Source organism: Oncorhynchus clarkii, chromosome 2 (genome assembly GCF_045791955.1).
Source record: "Oncorhynchus clarkii lewisi isolate Uvic-CL-2024 chromosome 2, UVic_Ocla_1.0, whole genome shotgun sequence".
NCBI classification, from domain to species: Eukaryota; Metazoa; Chordata; class Actinopteri; order Salmoniformes; family Salmonidae; genus Oncorhynchus; species Oncorhynchus clarkii.
In genome coordinates, this window is record NC_092148.1 from 58,552,026 (window position 1) to 58,574,866 (window position 22,841).

A 22,841-nucleotide genomic window follows, 5' to 3' on the forward strand; every position below is an offset into this window, starting at 1 on the left:
GTTGACATTAGTACAGTTGTTCATGGCATTCACAGGGTAAGTTGGTCTCGCCTATAAAGCAGATGTTGGACTACATGCATGCAAAACAGAGAATAGCTAAATAACTCTAAATCATTCACTTTGAAATGGAACTATGCCAATGTTTTGAAATGTGACTTTCCCAAAGTTGTGTGTCATGCTGTCCTTACTCTCTGTGTGTGTCTCTCTCTCTGTGTGTCTCTCTCTGTGTCTCTGTCTCTCTCTGTGTCTCTCTCTCTCTGTCTCTCTCCCTGTGTCTCTTTGCTGTTGGTCAGGAGTAGAGGTCCAAAGGCCAAAGCATCAGAACTCCAGTGAGAACGACATTGAGGTGATCTCCAGTGGCACGGGGCCAGACAGTCCTGAACTCTACATAAAGGGCACCACACCCCCCAACCTGACCCCTGACCTTAGTCCTGAGGCCAGCCACCCCTCCTCGCCCCCCTGCAGCCCCACCACCTCCAAGCCATACCGCACCAAGAACGCACGCTTCCTGCGGCAGAGTGCTGTGGACGACGCTGGGGGTGGTGGCGGTGGGGGAGGGGGCGGTGGGGGTGGGAGAGGGGGCAGTGGTGGCCAGGAGATCCAGGTGCTAATGGAGGGCCGTGGAGGAGGGGAGTACCTAAGGGCCAACAGCTGGAGCGAGGACAAACGCTCTTCTAAAGAGGGCAGCAGGGGGGGCAGCAGGGGCAGCAGTCGCTCCACCACCCCCTCTGTCCAGGACGAGGCCAGGGGCCGCACCAACGGCCACGGCCATAAGCATACCTCCTCCAATCACAAGTCTCGAGAGCATGGCTCGTTCAATCACAAGGCCTCCAGGGACCGATGGTCGGACTGCCCGTCGGCATCGTGGAGGTCCCAGCGGACGCACAGCGGTGACACGCGGCTGCTGGAGCAGGATGAGGAGAAGCTGAGCAACTACGAGATGGAGATGAGGCCGCTGCAGCCCATGGACTCCAACTCCCAGAAGCCTTATGGGTTGGGAGAGGAGCACCATGGTCACAGTGGCGAGGCCCGCTCCCACACGCTGCAGAGACAGCGGCCTTCTAAGACCCGGGAGGCCAGGGAGGGCAGGGAAAGGGAGGCAGCACGGCCGTCAGGAGCGCGGGAGGGCAAAGAGAGAAAGGAGGGACCGGCCCCAGACTCAATGCAAAAGCTGGACAGTCTGAGCAAGGGGGACAAGTTGGAGGCTCGGCCTCTGCGCAGGGATCTCACCCTCTCCCCCCCACAGAAATCCTCACCCATTGCACTAGAACACGACGACGACAAGAAACTAACCCAGCTCAAAGCAAACTCGGTAAGGACGCCTCCTCTCACCCACACATTCATAGCCACACTTAGTCATATAATTTGCTTGTCATGTGCACACATGCAGAAAATCACACACGCATGAGTAATCACTTGCATGCAGATATTAACTGCATTTACACAGCATTCAGACACAATTGTACTGTAATCAATGATAGAAGAGCTATGAATGTATCATTACTGTGCGATGTACAGACATAATAACAGAATTAACTCATACAGTAGCTATGTACAGTAGTAAGTGGGAGCATCCGGGGCCCTGGTGTAGTCCCCTGATAGGCAGGTGCTCTACACAACACAGACTCTATGGTTGGACACTCTAGCCTCCCACATCCCCACAGCCTCAGCTAGCTATCTCCCACTGCACCTTAGTAACAGCAGATTGGCAAAGTAGCTCCTTCCACAAAGCATCCCCGCATTGGCTGCCCCACGCTCTGTTGCTAGGAAACAGCTTATGCCTTGCTTCAGCAGTAGCCAATCAGTGGGCGTGTGATGGTGACTGGGGGGGGGGGGGGGGGGGTTGCAGCCGCAGAGAGGCGAGTAATGCAGCTGACTTGTGTAAGACAGGTTCACATGAAACACAGATACATTCACGCATAAGCAGACACAGATTCTGCAAGTGATCGCACTGTAGAACACTTTTGCACAAAGCTCTCCCCTATAATCTATTCCAGCAGCACAGTTAAACATACAGATATCCACAAGGATATGCCAACAGTGCACATGGAGCTAATGTCCACGTATCACACAGACAAATGGGATCAGTGAACTGAGCCATCTACAACATTTCTGGCATGGAGAGTGCACCACCGTAAAGACAGGGTCACTGGCATATGAAATGCATCAATTATACACAACATACATATCCTTCGGGAATGATCATTCAGTTGCATGGTGTAGAGTAAACATAGCTGTTGTTAGAGGCTACCAATGAGCATGTGAATTACAGTTTAAAGTATTTTAGATGTCATACTATGGACTCAACTTTACATAAGTCATTTGTAATGCACTTTCCCTTTATGAGTGCTCCAGTCCTATACATTTTCCATGGCAGAGTTACAAAAACCCATCAGTTAGATCCCTAATAGTCTGCTGTTTTAACATGCTGGCTCTCAATAACACTGAGAGACTATTTTACAGTACATGAAAATGCAGTATCTCTCAAATGAACCTAATTATACAGAGTAAATACCAACATTAAATAAAGTACACATTAGCTGTGCCTTTGATTTTGTGTGTGTACAGGTGTACAGGTACAGTGGAGCAAAAAAAGTATTCAGTCAGCCACCAATTGTGCAAGTTCTCCCACTTAAAAAGATGAGAGAGGCCTGTAATTTTCATCATAGGTGCACTTCAACTACGACAGACAAAATTAGAAGAAAAAGAATCCAGATAATCACATTGTAGGATTTTTAATTAATTTATTTGCAAATTATGGTGGAAAATAAGTATTTGGTCACCTACAAACAAGCAAGATTTCTGGCTCTCACTGACCTGTAACTTCTTCTTTAAGAGGCGCCTCTGTCCTCTACTCGTTACCTGTATTAATGGCACCTGTTTGAACTTGTTATCAGTATAAAAGACACCTGTCCACAACCTCAAACAGTCACACTCCAAACTCCACTATGGTCAAGACCAAAGAGCTGTCAAAGGACACCAGAAACAAAATTGTAGACCTGCACCAGGCTGGGAAGCCTGAATCTGCAATAGGTAAGCAGCTTGGTTTGAAGAAATCAACTGTGGGAGCAATTATTAGGAAATGGAAGACATACAAGACCACTGATAATCTCCCTTGATCTGTGGCTCCACGCAAGATCTCACCCCGTGGGGTCAAAATTATCACAAGAACGGTGAGCAAAAATCCCAGAACCACACGGGGGGACCTAGTGAATGACCTGCAGAGAGCTGGGACCAAAGTAACAAAGCCTACCATCAGTAACACATTATGCCGCCAGGGACTCAAATCCTGCAGTGCCAGACTTGTCCCCCTGCTTAAGCCAGTACATGTCCAGGCCCGTCTGAAGTTTGCTAGAGAGCATTTGGATGATCCAGAAGAAGATTGAGAGAATGTCATATGAAACCAAAATATAACTTTTTGTTAAAAACTCAACTCGTCGTGTTTGGAGGACAAAGAATGCTGAGTTGCATCCAAATAACACCATACGTACTGTGAAGCATGGGGGTGGAAACATCATGCTTTGGGGCTGTTTTTCTGCAAAGGGACCAGGACGACTAATCCGTGTAAAGGAAAGAATGAATGGGGCCATGTATCGTGAGATTTTGAGTGAAAACCTCCTTCCATCAGCAAGGGCATTGAAGATGAAACATGGCTGGGTCTTTCAGCATGACAATGATCCCAAACACAAACTTCGTAAGAAGCATTTCAAGATCCTGGAGTGGCCTAGCCAGTCTCCAGATCTCAACCCCAGTTGAAAGTCCATGTTGCCCAGAAACAGCCCCAAAACATCACTGCTCTAGAGGAGATCTGCATGGAGGAATGGGCCAAAATACCAGCAACAGTGTGTGAAAACCTTGTGAAGACTTACAGAAAACATTTGACCTCTGTCATTGTCAACAAAGGGTATATAACAAAGTATTGAGAAAAACTTTTGTTATTGACCAAATACTTATTTTCCACCATAATTTGCAAATAAATTCATTAAAAATCCTACAATGTGATTTTCTGGATTTTTTTTTCTAATTTTGTCTGTCATAGTTGAAGTGTACCTATGATGAAAGGCCTCTCTCATCTTTTTAAGTGGGAGAACTTGCACAATTGGTGGCTGACTAAATACTTTTTTGCCCCACTGTGTGTGTGTGTGTGTGTGTGTGTGTGTGTGTGTGTGTGTGTGTGTGTGTGTGTGTGTGTGTGTGTGTGTGTGTGTGTGTGTGTGTGTGTGTGTGTGTGTGTGTGTCTGAATTAACATGTACTATTCTCTCCCTCCCTCCTCCACAGGGCTCCAGCTCAATTCTGGTCATCATGGTGATTTTGCTCAACATTGGAGTTGCAATTTTGTTTATTCACTTTTTTATTTAAAAATGGATTGCCTATTAATTCCTATTATTATCTATGCTATTATTATAACATATTATGAGTATTATCATGACTATACAGCCCTTGGGCATTTGACACTATGTAAAGAGTACAGTAAGAGGATTAACAATATGGGGATAAAGCTGGTTCCCAATACCCAGATGAAAGATAAGCAGTGATCTGCAAAAAAAAAAAAAAAAAAAATGTAATTCTTTCTCTCCCTGACATTACCTGTTTTTCATCTTAAATCAATGTTTAAAAAAGGTTTGTAACTTATAATTTAACTTATTCATTTGCTCACGTATGATATATTCATTTAAATTATTTTTTATTCCTTACTTGCCTTTTCTCTGTTAATATTGCTGATGTTCTTTTGGTTTAGTTTGTCTGGAATGGTAGACTCAGATGAGCACTTCTTGTATAATGGTGTAGCGGGTCGAATGAGACAGGATATAATGTATCTAGTCTGGTTATGGCTGTGTCCACCTGACCTGGGTTCAAAAACTATTTGACATAATTTAAAATTCTTTAGCTGTGCTTGATTGAGCTTGCCTGTTGCACTGGAAACAATAGAAACGTCTGAAAAGTGCAAAACCCTGCCTACCTGGTGGTTGAGGCAGGCTAAAGCAAATGCTGAAAGTATTTGAAAGATTTCAAGTAGTATTTGAACCCAGGTGTGTTGTCCACCCAGGTAATACAATGTTAAAGGGATGGGAAATGGACCCCTGTCCTACCCACTGCCCTCCAAACCCTCCCCCTTCTCTCCCTCCTGACACGTTGTTCCTCTTCCCAATTATTAATTCAGTCTCTCTTCCCCCCTTACTCCCCTTCCCGGTAGTCCCCTCATGACATCACGCTCCTGTTACCTCCTTTATTTGTTTCATGTAACTCTCCTTTTATTTAATCCTCCACCATGCTCCCCTATTCCTACAACCAGCCATCTTAACCAAGACTTCCCCAAATAGACCAGAGAATGTCCATGGCAAGCAGGTGTTTCATGAAAAATGAAACAACATATATATATATAGATATGATTAAATAAAATAGGGCTACAAAAACACTTTTGCAACTACCGATCCTAGTTAGCAACAGGACATGTTTACAATCTGAAAAACCGGGATGACCAACACAAAATTGCCTCTAACAACTATAGCACCATAAAACCTATCTATGTTAGAAAACCTGTTGCAAATTTAGCAACTTGGGTTACCAAGATTGAGCCATGTGCAAAGAACTACTGTATATCAGCTCTAATCTGTCTGCAACTGGAGTAGGAATAGTTTTGTTTGAAAGGGCTTCTAATGTGAAAGATTCTCTTTATAGTCAACATACAACAAAATGAACAAATTATCTAAAGGAAAGAACTCTCAAACACACACACACACATATTGTACAATACCATGTACACAACAGGTACAATACTCCCACACATACAGTGGTATGTGAATGATAAGCTATATTCATATAAAATATTGACATTCCAAAAAACTTTCTCAATGTCTCTCTGGCCTTTAACGCACAGGTTGAACTTTATATGAGGACTAGCGAATAACATTCTGCCAGTTCTCATCTATCTGCTCCTCTGTCCCCTACAGAGCTCTCTCTCTCTCTCTCTCTCTCTCTCTCTCTCTCTCTCTCTCTCTCTCTCTCTCTCTATCTATCTATCTATCTATCTATCTATCTATCTATCTATCTATCTATAGTATCATGTCTAAAGGTTTATACCCAAACCTCACCCCACACAACTGGTCTGGTCTGGAGGCACTGGCTGGCCGTACAGTTCAGAGACTGTTATGTTTAAAACTGCTGCTTTCAAAACAAATGATTTACCAAGACAGAAAAAAAACATATTTTTGAGCTATTTGCAAGACTTCTGAAAAAACGCCTACTGCCTTGTTTTATAAAGTTGAAAAAAATATCTAAAATGCATGCTCATGTATGTTTTAGTTTTGTATAGATACATCTTTTTGGGGAAAAATATAAATGTCTCCTCTAGCCCTCTACTGCTAATATTCCATCCTATTTTTTGGGGGGAAGATTTAGGCTTTTCTCCCCCTCCACCCAGATTTCATTGTTGATGAAACACCAAGGAAAATCTGATATATTTAGAACATTTATTAAGAGGAACATACTAGGAAAAAAACACTCTTACAAGTTGGGGGCATAAACTACTATTTCACTGCCTCTCAAACCTGATTCTTCCTCGCTGTCACTGTCCTCCAGCTCACTGTCCTCCAGCTCACTGTCCTCCAGCTCACTGTCCTCACTATCAAAGGGTGATCCTAACTGCTCCATTAGGATCCTTTCGCCCATATAATGTCACTGTGTCCATTGCATGTGAATGTCAGTGGATATTTTGGCAAAAATATCCATATCCATCAAATGTCTTTCATTGAGCATGATATTGCCCTGAAAAGTAGCCTAACTGCACAACGTTGCCCTGAGGCAACAAAAAGAAAACTATTGTTTTTTTATATATATATATATATATATATATATATATATATATATATATATGTGTGTGTGTGTGTGTTCAAAAATCAAATATGCTTCTTTACAGGTTCCTACACAATTAGATATTTTTAATTGTCAAGTTATCTCTAGTTAAACATGCAAAATAATATAATGTATTGTACACTTCAGTCACACCACGTGCTCAGGTTGCTCTGCTTCCTGAAAGAAGGTCCCTCCCCCAGTTGATACATCATACCAACTTCTGCACCTCATTGGATTGTTTACAAACATGTCATCACATATTATCATAATATGGGGAGGTTGAGGGGCAAAAATATTTTCTGTTGCCTAAGGGCAACGATGTGCAGTAGAGGGCTAGTTTTGGAAGCAGTATAAGAAGGGAGTGGGGGGGTGGGGGGCTGCAAGAAAATACAAATAAAAGTGGTACTACAGGCTTTGCCAAGTTGCTCTTAGTCCTGAGCAAGCAGAACTTTTCCAGATGTTGTCCAGTACTGTTCTGTGAAGCAGACTCTTCCATAGGGTAGCCTGGGCTTGCGCTACAGTACAGTACATTACAGTACATTACAAGATCCAGACACAGGCTACTAGTCTACTGCATCCCACTGCTTCTCCAAGACAAAGCCCACATCTTAGACGCAATGAAAACAAGAGAGAAAAAACAAACAGACAAACTAAGAGAAGTGTTTTGCTTTTTTTTATATATATATATATAGCTGGCTAACTAACTCAAAGACTCTGAGATGTTTTTATAGCATGTCTGTAAGGGGCTTGTACTCCACCCTGATTCTCCTGGTCCTCCTGTAAGTGATCATCCGGTCTGTGTGTGCTCGCTCTTCTCTTCCTCCTATGCCTCTCCGTTTCTCTATCCAGCAAAGTTAAACAGAGCTGCCAATGTGAAGGAATGAAAGTTGGGTCCAAACGTGTGGAGTTTTATTTTTCAACAACGTTTGCTCCCCCAGTCTTGACTACATGAGTTAGTAGGTACTGTTGGAAACTGGACTGATACCGTTAGAGGGTTAAGGCATATTATGGGAAAGGGTTTACTGATTCAAAGAACAACTATGGAAAAGTGTTCCAGTGGCTGTTGATGATACTGAGAGGTGCAGAGGTGACGACTGGCTGATCTACCTGCTCCTGTGGTTTTTCTACCATTCCGACTGGAAGTACCCATCGCATGCCAAAGCATGCCCAGTTCTTTTCTTCTCCTCCTCTCTTTTATTTCTTTACTTTTTGGGGTTCTGTTCGTTTTTGAGTTATGTGGAGAAAATAATGAAAGTGTTTGAAAGAAAACTCCTGGTTTGTGGTTATTGAATCTTTGTCCTCTCCCTCTTTCTTCAGGTCGGATTTTACTCAGGTCTTCTTTCCATAATGAAAAAGAGTATTGAAGATATCAGAGATAAAAGTATTTGAATGTGCGTGTGTATGCAGGTATAAACTGCATATTGTTCAATTGTTTAAGGTGAACAACATGTTAGATACCAAAGTACAACAGAGACAGGAGTAAACCAAGCTGCTACTTTAAACTGCAGCATTGGAGGGTGGGTCACCATGGCAACCCTGACTTCGTATTCCCCTCCATCATATGAGGGGCGTGGTCAGACCGATGAGGGCGGGGTTTGTCTCCTGGGACCCATCTTCACAATGAAAGGGAGGGCAGAGAGAGAGAGAGAAAAGGCAGAGGAAAATGGTGAATCAAGCTCGACACACCTTCATTTCCCTCAGTCTTCCCTCTCTGTGCCGTTTCAGTCTATATACTGTATATGAACTCTTCCTCTATCCTTTTCTATTCTTCTTTATTTCCCATGCTCTTGCATTACCATTACCCAGAGAGAAAAAAAAGTCTTCCCCCTGAATAGATTTAAAATGGTACACTCCAAATACACAACTGCAGCTTGGCTTGTAGGCTTCATGTCAATAACATTAGTTTGTGTGTGTTGCCTTCATGTTGCTACATCAGCCAGCAAGACCACACAACAAAACCAGAAGGATGCAACTTACATACAAAATATATTATTTAGCTTAGCTGGTATATAATGGCACAAGTACATAAGAACATATCCTAGTTGTATTGCTAGTATTGTCGTACCCCTGTCAACTCCTATCTCAACTCCACTGTCCTTTTCTCAGTGCAGTTTTCGGTCTGTCTTGTCGTGTCTCTGACTGCCTCCCTGTCTGCTCATTGTCTGAAGGGAAGTTAAGCCAATTTCACCAGATTACTGTAATGAAATCACTGCGTGGAGTTTAGCTGTGTCCCACTACTAGAACAGGATGATGGGTAATTTCTCTAAATCTATTGGAGGAGGTAGAGAAAGAGGTAACAGTATGTCATGGACTCACCAAATATCTGTCCAGCTGACAGCTGTGTGTATGATCACAACTACTCACATAAAACACGCAAACAAATGGCTATAAATTGAATTATTTGACTTCTTATCTTGGAAACTGTATTAGCATGTTATGAGTCAGAATACCGGGCCGGAACAGCTTCAGTGCGACAACATTGAGAAGGGTTGATAATGAATGATGATTATTGCACCTAGTCAGTCTAAAAACACCTAATATGGTATTATAAAATAGGAGAACACCAAAAAGATCAAGAAAACAGGGTATGAAATTATACAACTAACACTGAAGTAGCCATACGCTCTGAATGAGTCTCACTCTCACATGGGACCACTGACGAGTCTGTGACGATAACACTTCATGTGCTCCGACACGTCAGCAGCACTGGGCCCCCCAAAAAGTATATTTTTAGTTATTTATATCGGTCTTTTTTACAGGATTTATCATTTTGGGGTCGAAGGCGAATGAAGAAGGGAGTGAGGGAAAGAGTTGGAGACAGTCTGCAGCATCCCAGTAACCTCATCCATCTATCTGCTTTCCATCTATTATTCATCCCTCCACTCTTCATCCCTCATTCTTCTCAGGGCTGAGAAAATAGGTCACTCTGGGATAGCTAGCTAGCTAGGCTGCGTTTCATTTGGAGGCACTGTTTTCCTCACCCCTCGTCTCTTATCTTGAAGAATGATTTGGCCTTAATGGCTATGTCCTCCTATAGTCTCCACCGACACAGCCAGAAGAGGACTGGCCATCCCTCAGAGTGTGGTTCCTCTCTAGGTTTATTTCTAGGGAGTTTTACCTAGCCACCATGCTTTTACATCTGCATTGCTTGCTGTTTGGGGTTTTAGGCTCGGTTCCTGTATAGCACTTTGTGACATCTGCGGATGTAAAAAGGGCTTTAAAAATACATTTGATTGATTGATACCTGACTACTATTCTAAAGTATTTTCATTGTCCTTTTCAAATCACTCGCTCGCTGAATTGTCCTCCCTCTGCGATATACCTTCCTCTCTCCATCATCAGATAAGAAGATGAGTCTGGAGGAGAGGTAGAGCTAAAACGAAGGAACTGTTTTACCTTTAGCATACAGCAGGGGAAGTTTGACTACATGTGTGACCGCTGCACAGTGAACAGTCGGGGAGCCAATGTACTACAGTATATGTTCTGGCAAAGCTTTGGTAGCAGGGTAGAGTGGTTCAAATATGTCAAGAGTTGAGTCAACAACCTATTTTAAAGGCGAAAACATAATCTTATCTTCAATACAACACAAACACTGGGAAAGATCAACCAGTATTTATCAAGTTGAGCCGTTTTCAACACTAAACACATTGGCCATCACCTTTAAAAAGACTACAGACACTACAGAAGTATTATGGTTGGATGTTTAATGACAAATTGGTTTAGAAAACAATAATCAAAGGGGGTGAGCAATGACAAGGATTTTCTGACCATCTTCTTGAAGATATGAAACTAGAAACTAATTCCAAATACGATACAGTATACATACTGCAGTGTAGTCCAACTGCCAAAACAGCAGCACATTTTCTTGCACAGTTAGGCCTACTGTACAAAGGCCTGGGTGGTTATGAGGGCAGAAAATGTTCACCAAGCAGAGAGATTATTTAATTGGCCTCTTCAGTTTAAAGAAGTGTTTTCCAACTCTAATAATGTGTCATAGGGAAGAATGAGGATACTCATCAGTGGTTCCCAACTCCAGTCCTTGAGTACCCCCAACCGCGTACATTTTTGTTGTAGCCCCAAACAAACTAACCTGATTCAACTCATTGAGGTCTTGATGATTAGTTGATAAGTTGAATCAGGTGTGCTTGTCCGTGGCTACAATACAAATGTGTGCTGTTGGGGGGAGGGAGGGGGGGTACTTGAGGACTGGAGTTGGGAAACACTGATGAGTACCCTCATTCTTCCCTATGACAAACTATCACTCTCCACCTGTCTCACTCACTCACTCACTCACTCACTCACTCACTCACTCACTCACTCACACACTCACACACTCACACACTCACACACTCACACACACACACACACACACACACACACACACACACACACACACACACACACACACACACACACACACACAAAGAAGGCGGATACACATACACCCTAGCTCACTGCTGGTCTTCATAGAACACCTTGGCCATGGCTATGCCCACTTTCTGCACCTTCGTGTCCTTAGCCTCTGGGCCCATGTTGGCCCGGGCCTGGCCTACCCAGTATTGCTCTGTACGGCTCTGGAAGTCTTCCAGCGCCTCACCTGGCTGCACTGGGGGGTGATCCTCCTCATCTGTAAACGCATACACCGCACAGAAGAGAGTGTTACTGCTGGTGTCAACACTACTGCGACTGACATTGTGTTTAGACAGCACTGTCCCTTGAGGCTTTCTATAAGAGGCTTTTGGCTTCGGCTTTGATGCAACCTGTTCACTGCTCTAGTGGAGAAGTACATTCTCTGATATACTACGGCTTTCAGCCAATCGGCATTCAGGGCTCGAACCACCCAGTTGATATAGCCTGATATACCACAGCTTTCAGCCAATCAGCACCATTGAACACATGAAGAGCAGAATAAAGTAGGGTTAGAAACATACACTGAAAAGAATAGAGGGATATTTCTAATTTACCCTGTTCGTCACTTTCTTCTTCAGATTCCTCCTCTTCGTCATCACCTCCTTTAGCCTCCTCTTCATCCCCCTCCTCATCGTCCTCTGAGTCAGACCAGTCATCCAGCCACTCTTGGGTCTCTACAGAGAGAAAGGGTCAGTGTGATCAGGAAGTCAACCTCCATCCCACAGAAACACACGGACAGAAAAGCCCAGTTTCCCTCTTACTTACTGGGGTCCATCTCGACCAGCACCTCCCACTGGTCCATCTTGTGGAGGTCCAGACAGTACAGGTCGTTGAGGGTGAACTGGCGGTCACCCACCTCAAACATGCCCCCGTACAAATACAGCTTCCCATATTTCACTGTTGCCATGGCACTGGAGCGAGCACAGGGCTCGACAAGGATGGCCGAGGCACCTTCCTCACCTTCCTCCTCTTCCTCACTCTCTTCCTCCACCTGTGTCCCGGGGATTATTTCCTTGATGGTCATGACTGTTCCGTCTTCAGTGACGATCTCCTTGATGACCTCCACAGGTCCCTGTGCTGCTGCTCCTTCCTCCTCCTGACCCTCCCCTGACCCCTCCCCTGTCTCCCCTCCCTTCTTCCCCCTTCGACGCTTCTTCTTCTCTGACTTACAGCCCTGGACAAGGGGAGGGAAAAACAGGTCAACAACAATAATATTAACACAGTTGCTTACAAATGTCCAAGTAAACATTATATCTACTGTATGTGCCAAAATAGAAGTTTCCAGCAGTTACCTTGAGCTGAGCAGGGAACCAGCGGTGCTTGTTGATGTCATACAGGTAAAGGTCGTTGTAGAAGTCCCCCTCCAGAGTTTCATCTTCCTCCTCGTCACACACCCCTCCGAAGAGCAGCGCCCGGCCCGTGGGCCCCACAGCCAGGGAGAAGCCCGACCGGGCGGGTGGCTTGGAGCCTGAGGGACTCACCCGGGACCACAACCACTTCTCTGAAAGGGACAGGGAGAAAAAAAACATGAGGAACAATGTCATGTGAATAGAAATCCCATTGCCTCTCTGCCCTGCGTTTTATTTGTCCAGGCTAGTCTGTAGCCAATAGTAAGTACAAGCCTGAGCAACACTGTACCTTGTTCTTCTTTGCCATCTCTCTTGAGGAGAAACATGTCAGAGTGGATGGTTCCCTTTTCCACATCTTTCTTAGCTTTCTAATAGGGAACAATAAAAACACAACTTTGATTAAAATGTCATGGAGTCATTCAAAGACTTGCTGCATATCTCTCAATATCATATAAAATTAACATGAGCAAACTTAAGAACCTGTTGTGCACACACACACACACACACACACCACTTTGGAGTATCCTCCATAGATGATGACCCCGGAGCCATCGGGGGTAGAGGTCATCTGGCAGGCTGAGCGAGGGGAGGGGCCAGTGCCGGAGGGGGAGAGGCGACTCCAGGTGAAGGAGTCCAGACTGAAGGCGTGTACATCGTTGTAGTAGATAAAATCCCTGCAAGATAAGAAGTACACTATCAACAAAATAATCTAGTTCATTTTGCATATTTCATGCAGCAGCTGTATCTCATATTGTGATAGTTTGACCTCCATAAAGCTAGCCAGAAGGTTCTCTTTCCTCTCCTCTTATTTCCTACAATTACTCCGCCTATCACCTCTCCTTAACTGACACGATAGCTCCTCCCATCATCTCTCCTTACCTAGCACTTTCGTGGAAGCCTCCGAACACCAGCAACTGCCTCTTACTCAGGACCATACGATGTCCACTCCTACCAGAGGGGGCACCTGGAACCCTGGGTTACAGACACAACACTTGAACTCACACAGACTGACACAAACAGATTCATCTAGTAGCATCTCAAACATACGTTTAACACACTATTACTACTACAGCAATATGACTCCCTCACTTGATCTGCTCCCAGGTGTTTGTGGAGAGGTGAAGAACCCAGAGGTCTTTATAGTGGTAGAACTGCTCCCCGTCAGGAGACGCAAACTCCCCTCCAAACAACCACAGCTGCCCCCCTGCCTGGGGAACTACCACCGCCTGCAGAGAGAGAGAAAGAGAGACAGAAAGGAGAGAGAGAGAGAGAGAGAGAGAAAAAGATGGAGAAAGTTGGCAGTGAGAGAGAGAGTTATCAGGTAGATATCATCTACTTTGGCAATCTCTCAAATCTCTTCATAGCTGTATCAAAGGTATAGTCTGTCCTCTGGTGTCCAAAAGGGAGAATGACAGCACAATGGGCAGGCTACCACCTGAGACCGGCAGTGAGAGAAATCACTCATCCACAACAGAGAAAAAGTTCAAAATAAAATAAAATGTGTCAGTAATGGTGTGACATGGCTTTGAGTTCCCCAAAAGTAGAACAAAGGTGTGAAAAAGTTACCCTGAGCTGTCTAAGTGACTATAAAGAGTAAAGGTAGACTCCTGAAAGAAGGCAGGGGGGGATCTGGTGAGCTCTGTAAAGTAAAAGGATGCAAACTGGTGAGGGCCCAAAAAGTTGAAAGAAATGTTTTGCACGGAAACACGAGAAATCGATGGAAATGTTCTGAGTGGGGTTGTCTCTCTGCATTTAGATATATTCATACTGATACTGTACATTTTTACATCCAGTCTATTTCAACCGTTTACCCACTGTATATCAACCGTTTACCCACTGTATATCAACCGTATATCCACTGTATATAAAAAGTATACCCAATGTATATCAACCGTATACCCAGTTTATATCAACCATATACCCACGGTATATCAACCGTATATCAACCGTATACCCACTGATTATTTGTATATCTGCTCATACTTATTTTCCACCATAATTTGCAAATAAATTCATTAAAAATCCTACAATGTGATTTTCTGGATTTTGTTTTTCTCATCTTGTCTGTCATAGTTGAAGTGTACCTATGATGAAAATTACAGGCCTCTCATCTTTTTAAGTGGGAGAACCTGCACAATTGGTGGCTGACTAAATACTTTTTTGCCCCACTGTAACATTCAGAGTACGTGTAAATGTACTTGTCAAATAAAGGGCATTCTGATTTTACTAACAATGTGATACCAGGCCAACTATAACAATACCTAGTAGTATGGTGATCCACCCCCTCAGATTGAGTTTAGAATTATATTGATTAGACATATGCATCCTACTTCGAAGCATCTCTTTGAGTAGGCTATCTATCCCTTTTCCCTGCGCCATCCAAATGTGTGTATAGCCAAGGTACCATGGTGTTCGTTAGCCAGGTAACATGACTAAACAAGGTCGTTTGTTATGAAACCAAAAACTCGCAAAATGGCCTGCTTGTTCTTAGAGGCGAAATCAAAAGATACCTATCCACTTTGCTCACCCTGGGAGCTGCTCTAATAATTAAACAAATTTAACAACAGAAACCCCATGACTGTCTGCACTCCCCAACTCGCCATTGCAGCTAAATAACATTTTCAAAACTTATGGAGATGCGCATAAAGAACAGACGGAGCGAAGCAGCTGAGTAGGCGAATGGCTGGTTAGGGGGACGCGGGTAACTGCTCACATCAGACACACGTGATATTGGATGAAGCACTCATTTTGATATAACATATCTGACATCACGCTTTGAACTCCGTTTGATATTAAATTTGTAGGACGCGTATGGTAGGGATGCATCCTGTACTCGTTAGAGAGAGAGAAGGCAGTAATCGCAGAGGGAGAAGATCTGCTTGCGCTCTCTCTTTTATAGCTTAATGTGTGATACACTCTAGGTCTGCACACTCTGATCCGCTAAAGTGTTGATCTATTTTGAGATCTAAACGGCGGATATCGTCGAAAAGAGACATGTTTGCATCACTGAAAGAAAACTGAGGTGGTTGTAGAGATGGTGGTTGAAAGGAGGTACATAGTTACCTGGTGAGCACAGCGTCGTGGAGGAGGGTTGGGGATGTCTGACTTCACCCAGGTGTTCTTCTTTATGTTATAGAAGAACAGGTCATTGTAGAGGTACGTCTGAAAGGAAGAAAATTAACCCACTGTCAACCCTATTCATCCAAAGTCCATAAGGATTAATAACAGACAAAAAATTGTGAATATAAATATAAAATACATTAACAAATGTATGAATATAAAGGCTCCCGAGTGGTGCAGCGGTCTAAGGCACTGCTTCTCAGTGCTAGAGGCATCACTACAAACCCTGGTTCGATTCCAGGCTGTATCACAACCAGCTGTGATTGGGAGTCCCATAGGGCGGCACACAATTGGCCCAGCGTCGTCCTGGTTAGGGTTTGGCCGGTGTAGAGCCGTCATTGTAAATAAGAATGTGTTCTTAACTGACTTGCCTAGTTAAATCAAAAAATAAAAGGTGTTCAGCATATACTATATATACAAAATTATTTGGACACCCCTTCAAATTTATATATCTATGCTGACAGGTGTATAAAATCAAGCACACATCTCCATAGACAAACATTGGCAGTAGAATGGCCTTGCTGAAGAGCTCAGTGACTTTCAATGTGGCCCCTTCATAGGATTCCACCTTTCCAACAAGTCAGTTCATCAAAATGCTGTGCTGTTATTGTGAAGTGAAAACATCCAGGACCAACAACGGCTCAGCCGCGAAGTGCTAGGGCAGACAAGCTCACAGAACGAGACTGTAAGCTTGAGTGCTGAAGCGCGTAAAGATCGTCTGTCCTCAGTTGCAACGCTCACTCCAAAGTTCCAAACTGCCTCGGGAAGCAACATCAGCACAAGAACTGTTTGTCGGGAGCTTCATGAAATGGGTTTCCATGGCCGAGTAGCCACACAAGCCTAAGATCACCATGCGCAAGAGGTATAAAGCTCGCCGCCATTGGACTCTGGAGCAGTGGAAACGTGTTCTCTGGAGTGATGATTCACATTTCACCATCTGACAGTCTGACAGACGAATGCATAGTGCAAACTGTAAAGTTTGGTGGAGGAGGAAAAATGGTCTGGGGCTGTTTTTCATGGCCCCTTAGTTCCAGTGAAGGGAAATCTTAATGCTACAGCATGCAATGACATTCTAGACGATTCTGTGCTTCCAACTTTATGGCAACAGTTCGGGGAAGGCCCTTTCCTGGTTCAGCATGACAATGCCCCCGTGCACAAAGCGAGGTCCATACAGAAATGGTTTGTCGAGATCGGTGTGGAAGAACTTGACTGGCCTGCTCAAAGCTCTGATCTCAACCCCATCGAACACCTTTGAGATTAATTGGAATGACGACTACGAGCCAGGCCTAATCGCCCAACATCAGACTTCACTAATGCTCGTGGCTGAATGGAAGCACATACCTGCAGCAATGTTCCAACATCTAGTGGAAAGCCTTCCCAGAAGAGTGGAGGCTGTTATAGTAGCAAAGGAGGGACCAACTCCATATTAAAGCCCATGATTTTGGAATGAGATGTTCAACGAGCAGGTGTCCACATGCTTTAGGTCATGTAGTGTATATGAATTGTACCTTTTTGCCATTGAAGAACTCGCCTCCAAACAAGATCAGCTCATCCTTGTCGGGGTGTGCTGACAGTGAGGCGTTCAACCTGAGTGATGAGACAAACAGGATACCACTACTATCAAATCAAATCACATTTTATTGGTCGCATACAAATATTTAGCAGATGTTGTTGCAGATGTAGCAAAATGCTTGTGACACCTGGCTATGAAATCTCCTAACACCTGGCTCTGACTTGAGCTGCCACACCTAACACCAGGCTCATGTTCGTCAACAAAACTAAGGAGATGATTGTGGACTTCAGGAAACAGCAGAGGGAACACCCCACTATCCACATCGATGGAACAGTAGTGGAGAGGGTAGTAAGTTTTAAGTTCCTCGGCATACACATCACAGACAAACTGAATTGGTCCACTCACACAGACAGCATCGTGAAGAAGGCGCAGCAGCGCCTCTTCAACCTCAGGAGGCTGAAGAAATTCAGCTTGTCACCAAAAGCACTCACAAACTTCTACAGATGCACAATCGAGAGCATCCTGGCGGGCTGTATCACCGCCTGGTACGGCAACTGCTCCGCCCACAACCGTAAGGCTCTCCAGAGGGTAGTGAGGTCTGCACAACGCATCACCGGGGGCAAACTACCTGCCCTCTAGGACACCTACACCACCCGATGTTACAGGAAGGCCATAAAGATCATCAAGGACAACAACCACCCGAGCCACTGCCTGTTCACCCCGCTATCATCCAGAAGGTGAGGTCAGTACAGGTGCATCAAAGCTGGGACCGAGAGACTGAAAAACAGCTTCTATCTCAAGGCCATCCGACTGTTAAACAGCCACCACTAACATTGAGTGGCTGCTGCCAACACACTGACTCAACTCCAGCCACTTTAATAATGGGAATTGATGGGAAATGATGTAAAATATATCACTAGCCACTTTAAACAATGCTACCTAATATAATGTCTACATACCCTACATTATTCATCTCATATGTATACGTATATACTGTACTCTATATCATCTACTGCATCCTTATGTAATACATGTATCACTAGCCACTTTAACTATGCCACTTTGTTTACATACTCATCTCATATGTATATACTGTACTCGATACCATCTACTGTATCTTGCCTATGCTGCTCTGTACCATCACTCATCCATTTATCTTTATGTACATATTCTTTATCCCCTTACACTGTGTATAAGACAGTAGTTTTGGAATTGTTAGTTAGATTACTTGTTGGTTATTACTGCATTGTCGGAACTAGAAGCACAAGCATTTCACTACACTCGCATTAACATCTGCTAACCATGTGTATGTGACAAATAAAATTTGATTTGATTTGATGTTCAGTAGGCACGAAACAGCAAAGGTTTTGAAATGGAAAAAATCGAAAATGAGACAATTCTTATTGTACAAGATCAGCAATAGTAACTCCCTGGTTTCAACACATTTTCTCCCGTTTTGTGCCCATTGAACACGATCCAGGTCAACACCTATCAACATCTAGGACAGAGTAGTGGGTCACCTGGGTGAGGGGGGCGGGCAGGCGGTCTCCACAACCGTTGTCTTCTTTGCATCCAAGGACTGAAACTCAGCTATCAGCGCAGCCAGGTCCTCCTGTATCAATGCCAAAGGAAAACAACACAGCAGTGAACAACAGCTGAAACTATTCACTCTGTACAATGTCATGTAATTGAGTAGAAGTTAATTGACTTGGAATTTCACACACACGATGTTATGTAATAAGATGTTATGCTATAAAGACATTGTAATGTACTGTAGAACTATCTAGCTAGCTAATGTTAGTAGCCAGCTGTTGAAAGGGAGACAGACATGCCTAACGTTACCTCTTCTCGTTTAGACCGCTTTGAAATCTTTTTATCCATTTTGGCTGCTGTCTTCTCTGCTCCTTTCACTTTCTTTTGCTCTTTTTTACCCTTTTTGCCCATTTTTACAGGACAGTACTAGCTACAGATTAGCTTTGAATCAGTTGTTGAATCAGAACCACATGGAAATTGTCCAGCTAAATAAACTCACATGTACTTCCACAGACAAGCGCGGTTCACTTCCGGCAACAACAGCGAAGTGACATAGAAACATGTCTATTGTCTATACAGTATGAAATAGTGCCACCTGTTGCACTGGATGTAGTACTAGCTCACTCCTAGTAAAATGAGAAGCAGGTTTAGACTCTAGAAATATTTAGTTCGGGAAAAACTGTAAATCTAAAAGAATATCAACTTGGAAAGTGTAGGCTAGTTCTGTGGACCAGTTATCTGGGAAGCATTGCAGATGTTATTTCACACAATGAGTTCAGTAGATTATGCTACATTTAAAGAAATTATGTTTCCACTCATATTTGTATCATGTAAGACATAATGCCTGGTATTGTAAAGAAGTATGTTAAAGGGCACGTAAAAGGATTAAGCTCATTGTTTTTAGAGAGGACAAGCCTGTTGCATGTTGTAACATAATTAATTGAGCTGGTCAGGAGAGTCCCAATCACTCAGACCTATATCTATCCTACCCTGTCTTTCCATTCATCTTCTGCACATCTACCATTCCAGTGTTTAATTTCTATATTGTAATTACTTCGCCAGCATGGCCTATTTATTGCCTTAACTCCCTTATCTTACCTCATTTGCACTCACTGTATATAGACTTCTTGTCTTCTTTTTTTCTACTGTATTATTGACTATGTTTTGTTTATTCCATGTGTAACTCTGTGTTGTTTTATGTGTCGAATTGCTATGCTTTATCTTGGCCAGGTCGCAGTTGCAAATGAGAACTTGTTCTCAACTAGCCTACCTGGTTAAATAAAGGTGAAAAAATAATAATAATAAAAAATATATATATTCCTCCTGGTGGTGTATAATTTAACATCACCTTCAAATTGATGAAACGAGCGTCAGTTTACTGTTGAAACCCTGTGACAGGCATAGACCATGTGCACCCGGCAGGCTTCATGTATGGCTCTCACACAAAGTGTCTAATCTTGATGCTGTTTTTGGCCACTGCCTTCCTTGGTTTCTCTTTGAGTCCTGCCCTGATCTACAGTTGTAGCATTGGGGTATAACAATTTATTCTGGGAACCTTAAGGAACATGGTCAGTATGTCAGCATGCACGTGGAAGTTAGCTGATAGGATGGTTGGTCAGATAAGGTTAGTCACATTAGGCAAGTAGTACCGGTGCACCAAGTCTGACATCAACAGCTTCTATCCCCAAGCAATACGAGTGATAAATAACTAACAAAATGGCTACATGGTATCTTTACTGACCTTTTATTTAAATATTTGCACTGTCTCTATGCCCACTCACAGGGCCCTACACACTCACACACACTGTCACTCCTAATAAAATCTTGGACACAGAGCATTGGTAAGGAACTGTCTTTTTTAGGACACACCACTTGTTTTTCCATACATTGAGCGTGTAGAAGGGGCTCAGGCATTGGATACTCAATGGCCTTGAGTGGCAAGTCTGTCACATTCAGATTCAGCCTCTCACAGGCCAGGGCCAGAAGGCCATGGCCAGAGGGTCATGGCTTCTCGGTGAGGATGGCAAATCTCCTCATTCACTTGGGTCAAAAGATCCCTGCTTAAAGATAGCTGCCTGGGGCTGGTTGTAAAGCAGGAGAGTGATCTCTGCCAACCAAAGCTTCCCTGGTCATCGAAGGGGTCTCGAAGATTAGGGATAAGCCCTGTTCCCTCACTCTGTTTACTGGAGTGGGGACTATTAGGCATAGAGTGGGAAAAAGCGTAAGGCCTTGCCAAGGGTGTGCTAGTGCTTTCACCCCTAGTGGTGCATTCTCCCCACTTGGGGATGGAGTCTCTAAAAACCCTTACAGGATTGTCACCTCTAACAGTCTGGATCGATGCGAGAAGCGGGGTCTCTAGAGGCTGGAATAAGCTAGTGCCTGCGTGTCATGCGCACCCAAGGGTGTAATAAATCTGCAGAGGGGGAAGAGAGTGTGTAAATGGGGTACTTCGAAAATGAGTGAAAACAGGCTCAATACTCGTGGATTGTGCCCTAGTGAGTGGCGACAGGTATGGCCATAACATGTCACCATGCTGGGCTATGTGCAAGAGAGAAATGACGTAATAATGGAATGACGTAAGACGTCAGATGGTGTAGCTAAAAGAAAGAAGGAAACATACTGGTTTCCCAGATGTCCTAATCCTGAGCAGTAGAGCAGCTACAGTATGTGTCTGGTCGGTCTTGGCTCTAAAATATTGTGGAAGTAGAGTGTGCCTTGACTGCACTTACCAAGCGCAAGTGTAAAAACAGGACAAGGAAAAGACCTGAGCGTTGTGGACTCGCAAATAACCGATAGCTGTCTGGGGCTCTGACACCTTCTCTTCTTTTTAACCAGAAAGTATAAGTAACTGTACTGATAGTACTGAGCTCGATAGATAGGGTTCTCCGTCAATAGAGCCAAGTTTCCATTGGCTTGTCAAAAAATCCCCAAAACTAAGTGGGCTGCAGATGTAGGATCTTAATTTGAGCCAGTTTGCTACAGCAGGAAAGTTCTCCTGCAAATGTGATAAAATGTAGATCCTACATCTGTAAGGGAGTTTCATGGGTGAGCCAACAAAAACCTGTTCCCCTGTTAAATAAATTAAAACTGAGCTAATGAGTGACAGGAAGCCACAGAGTGAATGGGGAAGTGTTAATCAGGTTACATTTACATGCCTTGTTCACCTAGAGTGATGGCAACCGATAAGATCAGAGGGAATGCGGATATGCTGACTTTCGCCCCTGGCTGAAACCTGACAAGGCTCTGAGGGTAGAGTCTAAAGGGCTCTCTCTACACAGGCTAAGCAAAGGGTTGCATTCCAAAAATTCAGCTGCACAAATGAATGTAGAAATACGCCGAGAGCGATGCAAACAAACCTCTATTGCTCCATTTGCTGTGTAAATGTTAAAACTGTGTAAATTAAGGGACGATGGCACTTGGGAGTAAAGTGCAGCTCCTCCATTTTCTCATGTGAGCAAGGCCACGAAAGTGAGCTGCTGCACAGTGATATAAAAAAACTGCACCGTGCCTCCCCACTGCCTTTTCATGCGGAGAGGGGGAGAAATGGCTCACGTTAAACCTAAGAGAGAGAGAGAGTGTAAGGCAGGGAGGCGTAGGCTTTGCGCGCTATCTTCCTCCGCTGCCAGTACTGCGTCCTAGGAGTGCGGACATGCTGAGCCTAAAGAGCACTACACAGTCTTAGCAAACGGAGCCGACGGAGGTTCGTTTGCATCGCGTTCCAAAAATTCAGCCACACAAACGTACGTAGAAATATGTAAAGAGCGACGCAAACCGACTTCCATCTGCTCCGTTTGTGTACAGTGTAGCACCTGTGCAGCTCACTTTCATGGCCTTGCTCACATGGAAAAACGGAGGAGCTGCACTTTATCCCCAAGTGCCATCATCCCAAAGCCAGTTTGTTGTTCCCTCCAGTGTTGCCAACTCCTCAGTAAGGAAAGTAGCTATTGGCTGTCCTAAAAGTCGCTAGAAGTTGTTAATTAAATTACGTCATCGCCGAATTTGCATAATTGGCTATTTGCATGTAAGTGTGATGGATGCAGTAGGAGAGAGGAATAACATCATG

General features: G+C 43.9%; 2 protein-coding genes across 3 annotated transcripts in view; one reads left to right on the forward strand and one right to left on the reverse strand.

The window, feature by feature from the left end:
- The window catches only part of LOC139370604 (junctophilin 3b), a 43,160-nt gene extending 37,210 nt beyond the window's left edge, over window positions 1-5,950 (forward strand). The window contains exons 4-5 of one of the 2 annotated variants that reach the window (XM_071110195.1): window positions 294-1,312; window positions 4,280-5,950. In XM_071110195.1, the coding sequence (XP_070966296.1) occupies window positions 294-1,312; window positions 4,280-4,360 (1,100 nt within the window). In that variant the 3' untranslated portion in view covers window positions 4,361-5,950. The remainder of the gene's footprint in view (window positions 1-293; window positions 1,313-4,279) is intronic. The other variant, XM_071110203.1, reaches the window with a different exon arrangement.
- A 4,590-nt stretch (window positions 5,951-10,540) lies between these two features.
- LOC139381724 (kelch domain containing 4) lies at window positions 10,541-19,296 on the reverse strand. Its single transcript, XM_071125455.1, has 12 exons — window positions 19,088-19,296; window positions 18,766-18,857; window positions 17,241-17,319; window positions 15,676-15,774; window positions 13,702-13,838; window positions 13,492-13,584; window positions 13,124-13,286; window positions 12,902-12,980; window positions 12,556-12,764; window positions 12,029-12,437; window positions 11,818-11,937; window positions 10,541-11,480 (listed from the first exon to the last, which is right to left on the reverse strand). Exons 1-12 carry the CDS (start codon window positions 19,187-19,189, stop codon window positions 11,305-11,307), a joined length of 1,758 nt encoding a protein of 585 aa, XP_070981556.1. The 5' UTR covers window positions 19,190-19,296; the 3' UTR covers window positions 10,541-11,304.
- Between the last annotated feature and the right edge of the window lie 3,545 nt (window positions 19,297-22,841).